Source organism: Priapulus caudatus, unplaced genomic scaffold, assembly GCF_000485595.1.
Source record: "Priapulus caudatus unplaced genomic scaffold, Priapulus_caudatus-5.0.1 Scaffold288, whole genome shotgun sequence".
NCBI lineage: Eukaryota > Metazoa > Priapulida > Priapulimorpha > Priapulimorphida > Priapulidae > Priapulus > Priapulus caudatus.
Genome location: NW_014577349.1, coordinates 112,256 through 126,796, shown reverse-complemented (window position 1 = coordinate 126,796; position 14,541 = coordinate 112,256). Strand labels below are relative to the sequence as shown.

At 51.4% G+C, this 14,541-nt stretch overlaps 4 protein-coding genes across 6 annotated transcripts in view; 1 reads left to right on the top strand and 3 right to left on the bottom strand.

Annotated features, from left to right (window-relative positions):
* The window catches only part of LOC106808583 (FGFR1 oncogene partner 2 homolog), a 3,589-nt gene extending 3,173 nt beyond the window's left edge, over nt 1-416 (bottom strand). The window contains exon 1 of one of the 3 annotated variants that reach the window (XM_014811349.1): nt 353-416. The gene's annotated coding sequence lies outside the window, so the exon portion shown is untranslated. Of the gene's footprint in view, nt 1-276; nt 286-331 lie in introns of those variants that run through there. The other 2 variants (XM_014811348.1, XM_014811351.1) reach the window with 2 other exon arrangements.
* The window catches only part of LOC106808581, a 73,513-nt gene extending 69,390 nt beyond the window's left edge, over nt 1-4,123 (top strand). The window contains exons 19-20 of the mRNA XM_014811344.1: nt 2,389-2,453; nt 2,739-4,123. Of these exons, the coding sequence (XP_014666830.1) occupies nt 2,389-2,453; nt 2,739-2,754 (81 nt within the window). The 3' untranslated portion in view covers nt 2,755-4,123. The remainder of the gene's footprint in view (nt 1-2,388; nt 2,454-2,738) is intronic.
* LOC106808582 (peroxisome biogenesis factor 2-like) lies at nt 682-2,284 on the bottom strand. The gene is made up of 2 exons (XM_014811346.1): nt 2,170-2,284; nt 682-1,881 (listed from the first exon to the last, which is right to left on the bottom strand). Exon 2 carries the CDS (start codon nt 1,847-1,849, stop codon nt 923-925), a length of 927 nt encoding a protein of 308 aa, XP_014666832.1. The 5' UTR covers nt 1,850-1,881; nt 2,170-2,284; the 3' UTR covers nt 682-922.
* Nucleotides 4,124-7,140: 3,017 nt separating the features above from the next.
* LOC106808578 lies at nt 7,141-10,685 on the bottom strand. The gene has a single exon (XM_014811340.1). It carries the CDS (start codon nt 10,650-10,652, stop codon nt 8,703-8,705), a length of 1,950 nt encoding a protein of 649 aa, XP_014666826.1. The 5' UTR covers nt 10,653-10,685; the 3' UTR covers nt 7,141-8,702.
* Nucleotides 10,686-14,541: the final 3,856 nt, after the last annotated feature.

Sequence of the window (14,541 nt, the reverse complement as noted above, 5' to 3'; positions counted from 1 at the left end):
ACGAAACGTCATGCATTTTAGGCTTAGACTAGAGAAAAGTATTACTGATACTAGTACTAATAGTAGTAGAGCCGAAGGGCTAGTAATTCAGTGGACCTATATATAATTGAACCTCTCGACTGCCAATGTGGCAAAAACGTACGTGAGAGGTGTAGCCAGTACGGTTCAAGGATAGAGATGATGTCCAGTGGCAGTACGGTGATTTGATAGGACGATGTTAGTTGATAAGAACTTGTGGTACTGAATATGGTGTATTTACAGCCAATTGCAACTTACATAGACCCAGTGAATTCCATGTGTTTTTAGAAGTAATAAATTCAATAACACGTACCCGGCCTTGGCCTTTACCAACCTAATCTGTTGAAATCATCGAAAGAACGTCAATGGATGAGTTCGGTGCCATGAAATATTTCCTTTCTGACGTAGCCAGTCGATAGAAATGTTTCAAATGTAAAGTCGTTGCGATAGATGGCGCTGCCATATCGATATCTGCCATAAACTATTTTATGTAGTGTTAGTGAGGATTGATTGATTGCATACAAATATGTAACGACTTGTGCAATACCAAATGCTAGCCACATTTTGTGTATATAGTAGATGAATCCAAAATAAATATATTATAAGCCTCCAACCGTACCTTAATTAGGGATACCCAAAAATAGAAAGTTGGTTTGGGAGAAATTATTCTTCAATTTATTTGTAAAAAGATTTTGGGCAAAAGTGCTACAACATTGCACCTCCCAATTTCGAGTGTGAAATTTTATTACAGAATACTGTTTTATATTGCGATCTCACAACACAGATTTAAATTAACGTTGTCCACTTGAAAGTGTATTGCATTATTATATTGTATCATACATTATCACAATTAGCTCGTTGCTTAAGAAAGAATCACAGTCTATTTATACACATCACAGCATGGCTACCTCTCCCACAGTATGACCGGGTTCACAGATTCACGTCCCTCGACCCTCACGCCACAACGAGGACACGCAAACGACGCATCCGCCATGACATTGCCCACAATGCAGTAGTAACAGAACACATGGCGGCAGCCAATGCCGTGTGGCACGCACGGCGGAAGCTCGCACACCGCGCACTGGCCGAGTTCCGTTGGGATGACGCGCGCGCTGCCAGGGGGCGCCGTGTTGCGCGCGAGCATCCTCCGGAACGAGTTTCGCAGCCGGCGGAAGTTCACGAACGGCAACAGGAACAGCAGGAACTCCGAGAAGCCGTTCCAGAGGATCTCGCGGTTCGTGAACTTGAAGCTCGGCGTGCGCGCCTCCTGCGGCCGCCGGAACTGTGCCTGCAACCCCAGCGCCCTCTCTAGGAGAAGCTGGTAATCGCCGTGGCGCAGAAACATGAAGAAGTTGAGCAGTGCGGCTGCCCTCGCCGCCGCCTCGGCCCGGCGCGCAAACCTAGCGACGGTTCCGCGCGGCACCGACGCCGGCAGCATCCGGAGGAGGTCGTCGAGGCGGTCGCCGAGGTAACCACATCCGACGACGACGGCGGCGTAGGCGAACATCTGCATGCGCGCGATCGGTGCGCCGGAGCGGGCGTCAACGTAACGGACGTCGAGCAGGTCCTGGCCGACGGTGGCGCCGTGCGCGTACAGCGAGAATCTCCACACCAGGAGGCGCAGCAGGGCGTCAAGCTCGGGGCGGAGGGAGGCGACGGCGCCCGGGTGGTGGCAGTACTTGAGCGCGAGCGCGCATTGTTCACGCAGCAGCTCCAGCAGGTCTCCGTCCAGCTGCGACGCGTCCAGCTGCGACACGCGCAGTACCTTCAGGGCGCCCCCTGCTGGCGCTGCCTCGCCGGCGTCTGACATCCCAGGCGGCGGTGTCGTCATGCGCGCACTATGTTGTACGGTTGGAAATTCCTCTGCATGAAAGTGTAAAAAGCATTGAACCTTTATCTGTCCATATGACAGGTGATAGACAGCTGACATGATATTGATAAAATATTGGAGGGTGGGGGAAAACACATACCTATAACGGTAAGGCATGCCAACCCTGTATTATGTGGCTGTATTGATCACACGCCCCCACCACGCTGACGCTAGCCTACACTACAGAGTACAGGCTACAGCGCGTACTGCATAACACCGTACGTGTGAACACGGTTTTGTGCGTGAACAATACAAAAATATTTTTACCCTAATTACCTTACCATTGCATTGAACTTCTGGTGATAGCTTTGCCTTGCAGCAGTGTCGAGTTTCCACACGTAAGACAGTTTTACAAAGTAAAGAAAATCTTTGCTGAATATGTATGTTTACTTTTACAACTCGGTATGTGTGATGCTGCCACCTACTGGCAGAAAAAGAATGTAACTCTTTTTCGACATTTGAAATGTTCTTTTATGGCAATGACTGTTTATATGTTACAGAACGAGGCAAGCCCACAACAGTCACAACACACAGATCTCGATTTGACTGAAGACCTATCTAAAAGGTATATAGGTTTCATTTACAGTTTTCTTACCGTAAAGGCCAATATACGCCACGCAAAATTTTACACGCAACGTGGTTGCGTGGCGCGGCTATTCTGAGAACGTAATGGTAACGCTGTAATCGTGGAAGGGAAGAATTGGCCGAAATTGTTAGCGCTGAAAAATTTTGTTTTTTACTACGAGGCCATGAATGACCGTGAGAAATACATATGATACAATGTGCGAATTTCTGCTATTCATTTATCTATCGTATTTTTTATACATATATATCATGTTTTTTTTCACAGTGATGATTTCTGGTGATGGATGAAGAATTCAAAAACTTTGCCGCAGTGCTCTCTGCGACTAAACTACCCAATAAGGTTACGCGACATGGCCACAGCCACGTAACATGCAACCTGTGTGCAGGAAGATCCTGATGGGGTACCCCAAATCTCAGTTCACAGTAGATACATTGGACATTGTTTCAGCTCGCAGTAAATATGCAGGTCCACGTCTCACCAATGTGCGTTCGTTAACGTTCTAAAACTAGCCGAAACCGACTGGTTTAAAGAATCCGTATCAAAAATCGAAGCAAAACAAAAATCACAAGTGATGATGAAAAAATTTACCTATAATCTATATAAAATGCATCCATTTTACGGCAATATTAGTACTCTATCAGCCCCCCCCCCCATACATGTAGGCACAGCCGCACAAAAGAGAGCACGAGCAAGGGCTGACTCACACTCACTGCCCACCGCAAAGTTACTCGATACTCATTGCCTAGAGGAGCGAGCTCTAGTTACTATTAGGCCACCGCTGTGGTAACTCGAGTCTAGAGCTACTACTAGTACTAGTTGGCAGGACTGCCCAACCTCATTGTGGACAGAGGACAGTAAACAACCGTGGCGCTAGCGGTAACGAAGAGGAACAGCAGACGACGCGGTTAGCCTCAGGAAATCCGAAAAGCTCTCGAATTACGGACCGCACACGAGCAGGAATCGCACTCGCTATTGACGCCATTGTTTAGACTTGTAGGCAATAATTGTCTATTATCTGCTACTGATAATACACGCGGTGACGTGGAGTGATTTCATTTCTAACGCCATATGGTCGCAGCTATACCGTCGGCGTCACGATCCGAGTCATGATTATCCTATTACTACTACCAGGAGCGTATAATGACAAATACGTCCTTATACGTCCTTAATGACAAATACGTCCTACAAATCTGTCATTATACGCTCCTGCTACTACTATACCACTCACACGTATTTTAGGTTATTCGCATTTATAAGGCGCGTTTCTCCGCATTTTCCTCCGAAATCTTAGGTAAGGGCTGCCGCCCTTCACCACCCTACGTGTGCTATGGCCTTGGCTTGTATGTAATGCTGAGAGTGGATCAATTGTAAGGCCTAAACGGCCCATGCACATTCTTGATCACAATAGTAAACGCGATCGTCTGGTGTGCGTCGATTGGTCCATTAGGTAACGCGCACCGCGTTCTCTATATAGAGTCCCCAATATAGTCACAGGTTTACTCTATCAAGTCGCTCATGTGCAAAGCGAGAAACTAACAATGTGCCTTAAGTGTGTTTAGCGCATTACCCTTGCCACTATGTATTATATATATATATATATATCAAGAAATTATGGACTCTTGATATATATATATATATATGTGTGTGTGTGTGTGTGCGTGGCGTTCGTGCGGTCTGCGTCCGTCGGCGCCCCCGTCTGGCGTGTGTGTGTGTGTGTGCGTGTGCGTGTGCGTGTGCGTGTGCGTGCGTCTCACCTGCATCTCTTACCTGTGGCTCTTACATGTATGTCTTACCTTTCCTATCTCTACCTACGTCTATTACCTGTGTCTCTGTCGCGCATCTCTTACGTGTCCTCTTCGTTATATTAATATTAACTGTGCGGCCGACTGCAGGTTATTGTATCAATCGATTATCATTTTTCTGTCGAGTGCATTTACGTAAAAATGACGAAAGGCGAGTAGTTATGACAGGGTTGTACAGTATTGTTAACAAAGTATGAGTCATATTGCGTGTCACCATGGTCACTCACTTCATTCACGTCAGCTCTCACTCACCCCACCCACTTCATGCACTAACCTGCCACCCACTCACTCATTCACCTACTGCACTCACTCGGTCAAATCTTTTCTAGGGCTGTAATGAAACAGCACCAGTAACAGATCAACAATCATCCAGTGTTGATCAACAGTGTATATAGACTGCAGCGCACGTCGGTTGCACGCATGTGTATGCCGATGCACGCACTCGTCATGACAGATACGTTTTAGTTTGTTTCTTTTGTCACTACGCTGTGTCGTTACGCTTCACTGCCTGCATTCACATGTGTTCGCGTGCGTCGGTGGCCGCGCCCGCGTCGCTGTGTGAGATTTTATTTTTGTATTGTTCTCCGCCGTATACAAGCAGACGTCGTGTGTTGCTCTGGCGACGTTTATACAAAAAATTAAAAAAGTATATATTTTGGCTGATTTTTAGCTCGCCCTTGACATCGTCAAGATGAGCTATGTGCAATGGGGTGTCGTCCCGTCGTACGTCCGTCCGTCCGTGCGTCCGTCCGTCAACATTTGGCTACGGTCAACGATAACTCAAGAATCGTTTGACCCACATGTTTTCAAATTGCATAAAATTGGTAGTTGTTACTCCGTATGGCAGAGGTTTGAACGTCTATTTTGGAGCACGCCAGTCGACCTACTTTCGAGCGCACGCCTACTTTTTGGCAAAAATGAGAATGGCCATCTAGATTCATTCGATTTTGTTAAATTTTGGTATATGAATGTTAAGGCTAGCCCCAAAACAGTTGTTACTCCTATGGTAACCGAGCAGGCTCTCCGACTGTATACACGTCGCAGAGTGTATAAATATATATTTATGTGTTCAGTGTGCAGCGGCAGCAATGGCGGCAGCCAGTGTTTGTTGTAGATGAGCATTTTGACGGCATTTACAGGAAATTTGTCGGCATAATAGCGTGAATGAAGAGAAACATAGATTTTCGTATTTATTTAGCATTATATTTTATTGAAACGCTCCAAGTGCCTGTGGTTATAGCGATGCTGTTTACATACATAACGACTGCATGAGTTGTGTGTGTGTGGTGTGTGTGTGTTGTGTGTGTGTGTTGTGTGTGTGTGTGTGTGTGCGTGCGTGCGTTGCGTGCGTGCGTGCGTGCGTGCGCGTGCGTGTGTGTGTAGTGCGTGTGAACGCGCGGCCGCAGCTGTCAGTGGCGCTCTGTTCTCTCTCTCGCTCACCTCAATAAATTATACGGTCGTAAAATATGACATCAGACACCGTCTGCTGTATGTCTCTTTAATTAGCGTAATTTATTTTTCCGTTCGCGCCTATTATGATCGAATTGCTGTGCAGGCTGTAGCTGACTGCACAGTCACGCGTTGACGGGCTGGGCTTCCTGCCCTATTTCCACTATACTGGTCTCTGTTATTATAGGTAGGGCCTCCTAAAAACCTTCTCCTGCGCTATCTATAACTGAGAACAACGCTATGATAGTGGTGCAGGAGCCAGACTGAGACGAAGCTTGCTTTTGTCGTATTCACACGTCTAATCTATCGAGTATTAACAATTATTAATTTGTAATTCGTTGTAAATCTTCCCGCGACTTCAAAGTCGTCTGGCGGTCGCGCTATATGGTAACGGTAGTGACGCGTGGCGCCATTCTGGGAGTGACTCTCACTGGCCCCGCTATCTCCTGTCGGCGGGGGCATCTGCGACCGTGGCAGGCATAGGCGCTCACGTAACTCTAGTCACAACTGACTAGAGTTAGTGAGCGCTATGCCTGCACGGTCGCAGATGCCCCCGCGTACAGGAAGATACGGGCCAGTGAGAGTAACTGCTGATGTATTAGCCTCAAAATAACGCATTTATCGTTCGTCATGTGTTATGTCATCTGTCATGTATTTACTATGGAGGCAATGAACAGGTGTAGTGTAGCTAATGCACGGCCTTGTACTGTCACACGCATGGGTGCCCCTACATATCGCTACGTCACGGGTGCATGTATGTAATGGCTATTCTATTATATATATACCCATTAATAGAAAGGTTTAGAGGATTCCCTAGAGAGATTACCCTATTATATGCAACATGTTATTTCTTGTAATATTGTCTCTTTCTTTCTCTCTCTTATCTCTCGCTCTCTCTATATATATATATATATATTTTTTTTATATGTATTCTCGGGCGCCTGTGGTGCCAGGTTTTAACGTGGCACCCTTATGGTAATTTTTGACCCCCGCTCTAATGAGATGAAAGAGAGAGAGCGAGAGAGAAGAGATGAGGACTAGAGAGATAGATAGAATAGAGAGAGAGAGAGAGAGAGAGAGAGAGTGTGTGTGTGTGTGTGTGTGTGTGTGTGTGTGTTGTGTGTGTGTGTGTGTGTGTGTGTGTGCGTGCGTGCGTGCGTGCGTGCCGTGCGTGCGTGTGTGTGTGTGTGTTGATAGAGAGAGAGAGGGAGAGAGAGAGAGAGAGAGAGAGAGCGGCTACTTTCCTTATATGCCTTGTTAAACCCACAGACATCTACACACAGTATTACCGTGAACATTCTGTAGAATTTGATGTGTTCGTCGTATTACATACACGTGTATTGGCGGATGTCTGTCTGAGGTTGGACCGGTCTCGATCGCTCTGCCAAGGTTGCGTGAAGAACACGTCACAGGTGTAATGTTGTACAGACATCATTTATTAACCGGTTGCTCGATCATGCTGTTAACGTGGGCCATCACGCAAGCACACAACCATGTCCAATCATATATAGTACTTTCAGGCTATCAGTACTTTCCGATTAACAGTATACATTCAGACTAACGGTACGTTTAGATTAACAGTACATTTCAGACTAACGGTACTATTAGATTAACAGTACATTTCAGACTAACGGTACTATTAGATTAACAGTACATTTCAGACTAACGGTGCTTTCAGATTAGAAGTACAATTAAGCGAGATCAGATTAAGCGTACGGTACTTTTCAGACCACCAGTACTTCCAGATTAACAGTACTTTTCAAATCACCAGAACTTCCAGATTAACGGTACTTTTCAAATCACCAGTGCTTTCAGATTATACCGGTAATTTTGAATTAACAATACTTTTTAGACCATTAGTACTTTCACACTATAACAGTTCAGACCGCCAGTACTTTCAGATGAACAGTACGTTCAGACCATGAGTAATGTCAGACTATGGTCTGCATGGTCATGGGGAGCGGAGTCACTCTAGCATGATGACATACGTGCACATCGGGATCCTTGCTCACCAGGATATCATTAATACAGAATAAGATGACGATGCGGGCAGCATCACGCCTGTGTTACTCTGCCAAGGAGGAAAGATAGGGGCGTCCACTGTAATGAGCGGGTCAGCGCGCTAGCACACATAAACGAGCACGCGCTCACGCACATACGTATGCGCACGCACGCGTACACACACAGACACACGCACGGGCGCGAACATATACAGACACGCACAAGCGCGCATGTGCACGGAATCTATACAAAGTAGGGGAAACACTTAGATGGACGGTCACGTGATGTGGCTGCACTTGTGTTAGGGTTAGGGTTAGGAAAATAAGGCCATGTCTAGCACGGAAGTATGACTGTGGAAGATTTGGACTTTGAAGCATCTAGTATGATCTACGCCACCGACGCCATCTTGTCCATCTACGCCCGGGGGAAAGTGACACCCACAAAGTAGCCACGCTGGTTTGCCCGTATGTTATCACTGTTAAAGCTTCCGATAGAGGTAACCGCGTCCCTCTGTTCTTGAGAAAAAATTGAATAAACATCACACAAATATTTACACATATTCAAACTTAATTACAATCACGTAATCTCCTGTAATAGTAACTGTTATAGTGGTCATCGTAATTAAAACTCGTATAAAGTAATTACATCTTCGTATAAACCTCCCAACGTCAATTTACAAAATAAAATTCGTCATAAAACAAACAAACAAACAAACAAAATAAAATTAGCCGTAAGACAAACAAACAAATAAACATGCAAAATAAAATTTGACAATATAACTAACAAACACCGCACATCCTCGCCGCATTTTAAACACGCAGACCGTCGTCGTGGACCGGGCATTACACGATCGTCGCCCATCTTACGAGCACGCTCGCGAGCATCACGGCCCGTAACCCACGAATCGCTGCCGCGCGTACGGCGACCCATCGGCGGCTGCTCTCATGACGTCACTCCTCTCTCCAATACTACGTTATCATCCACGCCGCCTCAGGTTCATCTGCGGGAGACGCGGCGAGCCTCGAGGTCTGCTGGGTCGTCTTGGACCGTAGAGGTCACGAGAGGGCGGGGCTGCAGCCCATGCAGGGAAGGCACCGAATAGAGGAAGCCCTCCGTTCTCCCTGAAGCCCCCTCGACGTACGTAACCACCCTGCTGCTGCGCCATACGGCCCCGATCACCAAAGTCCGCCGCGTTGTCACCGGGGGAGGCGGGGAGGTGGGGGCGCAGGAGGGAGGAATCTGCTGCTGTGAGAGGGCGGGGGAGGAGCGGCGAGCGGGCAGCCGGGTCGTAGCTGCTACCGCGCTGCTCTACGTCGCCATGCGCGTCGTCGTCTCCTGCACGCTGCGAAGCTGCTCCGAGCACCACATCCGACAGCCTGATACTGCGCGCCTCCTGGTGCTGTCGCTCGTCCAGCGTGAGCAACTCGGTGCAGTAGCAGAACTTACGAGCCGAGTAGTCGCGCACGCACGTCGACGTCTCTCCGTAGCGGTTAATGCGACTGACGTCGCCCAGCAGCTCGTAGGCGTCGTCGCCGCCGTCGTCGCTCGCCGACAGCTTTACGGTCGCCTCGAAGAGGGCGTTACCGGGCTGCGTTTCGACGGTGAGCAGCAGGTGCACGCTGCGGAAGTGCGGCGTCGCGTCGTCGTACGCGACGTGCTGCTCGCTGTCGTCGCGCTCGCTGCGCACGACCCGCGCCGTCAGCGACGCACGCGTTTCCTCGCCTATCATCGCGTCGGCGATCCGCCGCAGGGACAGCCACGCGCAGCTGCGACGGTGGGCGGCCAGCGCGTTGTTGATGGCGAAGACAAGGTAGCGGGCGGCGTTGAGCGCGCGCGGGTCATCGCGCGACAGCGGCCGGTGGTCCTGACACGTGCACCAGTGCGGCTCGATGCCGGCGTCGGCGCACGTGCGCGTCGCCGGGATGGCACGAAGCAGACTGATGCCGCGAGCCGGTCCACTAGCGGCCGCTGCTTCCTCCGCGGGACCATTACGCCCCCTCGTGGCACCTCGGCGCCCCCTGGCGTCGTTCGCCTGTACCCCGTCGCGCTCCCTGGCGGCGTCGCGCTCGGCCGCTGGAAGGCGCAGCACGTCGAGTAGCGTCTCGTAGACGTCGAAGGGCGTCGTGAGGCGGCGCGCGTTGTCGCGCAGGTTGGCGGCGGCGGCCGGGTAGAGGCGCGCGAACCACGGCGGCAGGGCGACGAACATCGCCGGCAGACGCTCCTCCAGCTTGCCGACGTACGTGCGCAGGTAGGCGCCATAGCGCAGGCCGTGGTCGCTGACGACGAGCAGCGCCGTGCGGTTGAGGTGGCCGCCGTCGCGCAGCCGACGCACAAAGTCGGCGTACGGAGCGTCGGCGACTCGCGGCAGGTTGAGGCTGTCGTGCGAGATGCGGGCGTTCCAGCCGAACGCAAAGTACGGCCTCGACGACGACCGCGGAGGCGCCTCCTGGGGGAACGTCGCCGCCAGCTGCGAGATGTAGTCGAGCACAATCTCGAGCTCGAGCCTGTCGCCGACGCAGTGGAACGTGCTCTTGTTGACGAGCGGCGACATGTCGACGGCAATGCTGAACGGTCGCAGGTAGTAGTCGACAGGTGGCATGCGGAAACCGTCGCGCAGGTAGTTGAAGGTGGCCATGTAGGGCGCGTCCTCGGCGAGCAGCGTCCGGTAGCCGGCTGCCGAAAAGTTCTTCCAGATGAACGGCACGTCGTCGATGCGGCGGCCGCCGTCCGGGTAACCGATCTCGTGCGTGAAGCGACCGGTCAACATCGGCACGATGTTGACCAGCGTGTTGTCGGCGACCTTGTTGTAGCCGCGCAGCTCGACGGCGCCGAGTTCGCCCACCAGGAGGCGGTAGGTGCGCGGCATCTGCCGGATGAAGTTGAGGCGCGAGACGGCGTCGATGCCGATGACGATGACGCTCAGCATCTCATTGGCAGGGCTTCGCGATTCCGCGGCGGCGGCGGCGGCGGCGGCGGCGGCGGCGGCGGCGGCGGCAGCGCGGCATCGCTTCTCGACATCCGGCTTGCGCGGCGTCGCCGCAAAGAAGTTCTCGTGCACGGTAGCGCCCTCTGCGTCGAGGCAGACGACGTGCAGGAACTCGGCGTCGCGCGGCCACGCGATCGACTCGCTGAAGTTCACCACCAGGGGGCTGAGGTCGAACGAGGAGTCGCTGTCGGTGCCGCACGCGGGCCGCATGATCTCCCTGTAGCGGCAAGCGGAGAAGCCCGGGTAGTGCTGCGCCGCGAGGTGGCGCTGCACGACGAGGCGGCCGCCAGAGTGCGTGACGAGCGGCGGCGGCGCGGCGCAGCTCACGTCGGCGCGCACGATGAAGCGGCGTACGTGCCGGTCGAACGGGTCGACGTCGCTGATGCGGCAGCCAGGCGTGTCGATGAGGTAGCCGCCGGCGACGTGGCTGAGGTTGAAGCCTGCGTAGCTGTGCCTCAGCTGCTCTAGCGACACCTTGGTCGTCGTCGTCACAGCCTCGCCGTCGGCCACGCCGGGAGGGGCCGGGACTGGATTGGAAAGAGAAGCATTGGGAGGGGCCGCCCCAGGGAGGGCAGCACTGGGAGAGACCGTCACAGGAAGGGCAGCACTTGGAGAAGCCGCCCCAAAAAGGGCAGCACTGGGAGAGGCCGACCCATGAAGGGCAGCACTGGGAAAAGCCGCCCCAGGAAGGGCAACACCAGGAAAGGCCTCCTCAGAAAGGGCAGCACTGGGAGAAGCCGCCCCGCCCCACTGAGCATTGCCTGACGTGAGGCTGGCCGTACTACCCTTGTCGGCAGACGAGACACTCGATTGCGACTCACCAGATGGCGCGTCGGCCAGGACCGGCGGTGGCGCTGTGGTCACGCGCGACGCCATGTTTTTGTAGCTTATCCAGTTCATCGGTTGCTGGCGAGAGGGATACGTGTTGTAGAACTGTCTCGCATGCAGGGCATTATTGCCTACGTAGTCATTTCGTGTGCTTATTACGTCATTGCTCCTATACTCACCATGTGATGGCATGACGTCATCGTCTATATAGTCATCTTTTGAAGGTGCTAAGCCATAATCCATATAGGCACCGCGTGTATCTATGATGTCGTAGTCCTTCCCATCGTGCATGATGCCACCTCCCTTATAGGCAGCCAGCATTTGTAAGGCAGCTTTTTCCACACGGTCACCTCGCCAGTCACGGACGTCATCGTCCTCGTAGTCGCTTCGTTCCTCTATGACGTCATCGCCCACATAGTCGACACGTGCGTCTCTGACGTCATTAAGCGAGTAGTAAGCGCGCTCGTTTATGACGTCATTTGCCGCCTGCTCCGGTCTGCCCTGCCACTGGTCGTTGTCGGAGAGCACGGCGTCGCCTTGCCGTACTGGATGTGAATTCATTCCTTCACGCTGGCCGTACGCTGCTTCTGGTTCATACCGACGCCGGGTGTTCGCAACCGGCCGCGTGTCGCTCCGGCGCGGGTTGCCCGCGTCCGGCCGTCGTTGAGTGGGCGGGTTTGACCGCTGGTCGGCCGCCTGCCCGGCGGCGTCGGCGTCGGCTCGCAGCTCTAAGCGGGCGGCGCGTCGCTCCTGCTCCTCCTGCAGGTCGTCAAGGCTGCTGTGCTGCACCGCCAACATCATCATCGACAGCAGCGCCACCATCGAGATGGCGGTGAGTAGTCTGCGTGGACTCGTTCGCCGCCAGAGGGCAGTCATCGTTCCATGTGGGTATACTCGCCGCCAGATGTCGGCCATGGTCATTCTCGGTTGGATGCGATGCGAGGGTGCGCTCCTGTCGTAGACTTGGCTAAGCATGATGGTGGGAGAGTCGAAGCGATAGTCTGTTCTGTGTCCGTGTACTTGCTTGTCGGCCCGTCTATAGCCTTACTGTCGATCAATGCCGCAGTCTGTGGTTCTTAATGCAGTCACATTGTCGCAGACGGTGCCACGACCACTAACGCATAAGCAGCTCACTTTCGCTCACTTTCGTTGCCACTCTTCCGCCTTCTCTAAGTCTCTCTCTTTCTCTCTCTTTCTCTCATCCTCTCTCTGTCTTTCTTCCTCTCTATCTATCTGTGTCTCTTTGTCTCTGTCACTTTGTCTCTTTCTCTCTGCTCACCAGAAGCACGAAGACGTGTTCTTTCAGGAGTACATTAGCAGTTGACGTGCTTGCGACGCATGTACTGGCGTGAGCATACTACGTACGGACAACACTGGCGCACTCGCCATCACCGCTCCGCGTGCGCGCGCTTTTCACGCTGTTCACGCTCTCCGGTCGCTGACACCTGACTGAGAGTTCACGCGCGGTAAGCGTTCCTTCACGGAAGGTTGCCCCCCCCCCCACCGGATAAATCCGGCCAAACCGGTAGCGCTCCGTCGCACTTGAATAGCAACGGGAGCTCGGTGTACCATATATAGATATACCATAGCGCGAAGCATTCAGCTGACGTTATGTGTACGTGGACTGCGTATAAGAGAGGTGGGCGGAGATAGAGAGCGGGAGCGAAGGGGGAGATATATTATGAGAATAATATTGTGTTTATACTTTTTTCTCTACCCCGGTTCCCCTTCTCTTGTGCGTCTCACCTGCATCTCTTACCTGTGGCTCTTACATGTATGTCTTACTTTCCTATCTTACCTACGTCTATTACCTGTGTCTCTGTCGCGCATCTCTTACGTGTCTCTTCGTTATATTAATATTAACTGTGCCCGACTGCAGGTTATTGTATCAATCGATTATCATTTTTCTGTCGAGTGCATTTACGTAAAAATGACGAAAGGCGAGTAGTTATGACAGGGTTGTACAGTATTGTTAACAAAGTATGAGTCATATTGCTGTCACCATGGTCACTCACTCATTCACTCACTCACTCACCCACCCACTCATGCACTCACCCACCCACTCACTCATTCACCTACTCACTCACTCGGTCAAATCTTTTCTAGGGCTGTAATGAAACAGCACCAGTAACAGATCAACAATATCAGTGTTGATCAACAGTGTATATAGACTGCACGCACGGTCAGGTTGCACGCATGTGTATGCCGATGCACGCACTCGTTATGACAGATTACGTTTTAGTTTGTCTCTTTTGTCACTACGCTGTGTCGTTACGCTCACTGCCTGCATTCACATGTGTCGCGTGCGTCCGTGTGCGCGCGCGCGTGTGTGAGATTTTATTTTGTATTGTTCTCGCCGTATACAAGCAGACGTCGTGTGTTGCTCTGGCGACGTTATACAAACAGATTTAAAAGTATCTATTTTGGCTGATTTTCAGCTCGCCTTGACATCGTCAAGATGAGCTATTGCCATGGGGTGTCGTCCGTCGTACGTCCGTCGTACGTCCGTGCGTCCGTCCGTCAACATTTGGCTACGGTCAACGATAACTCAAGAATCGTTTGACCCACATGTTTCAAATTGCATAAAATTATAGTTGTTATACTCCTATGGCAGAGGTTTGAACGTCCTATTTTGGAGCACGCCAGTCGACCTACTTTCGAGCCACGCCTTCTTTTTGGCAAAAATGACAATGGTCATCTAGATTCATTCGATTTTGTTAAATTTTGGTATATGAATGTGTAAGGCTAGCCCCAAAACAGTTGTTACTCCTATGGTAAACCGACCAGGCTCTCCGACTGTATACACGTCGCAGAGTGTTATAAATATATATTTATGTGTCAGTGTGCAGCGGCAGCAATGGCGGCAGCCAGTGTTTGTTGTAGATGAGCATTTTGACGGCATTTACAGGAAATTGTCGGCAATAATAGGTGAATGAGAGAAACATAGATTTCGTATTTATTTAGCATTATATTTTATTGAAACGCTCCAAGTGCCTGTGGT

Coding starts and splice junctions, on each gene's coding strand:
- LOC106808582 (XM_014811346.1), bottom strand. CDS start 1,849: ATGACGACACCGCCGCCTGGGATGTCAGACGCCGGCGAGGCAGCGCCA.
- LOC106808578 (XM_014811340.1), bottom strand. CDS start 10,652: ATGCTGAGCGTCATCGTCATCGGCATCGACGCCGTCTCGCGCCTCAAC.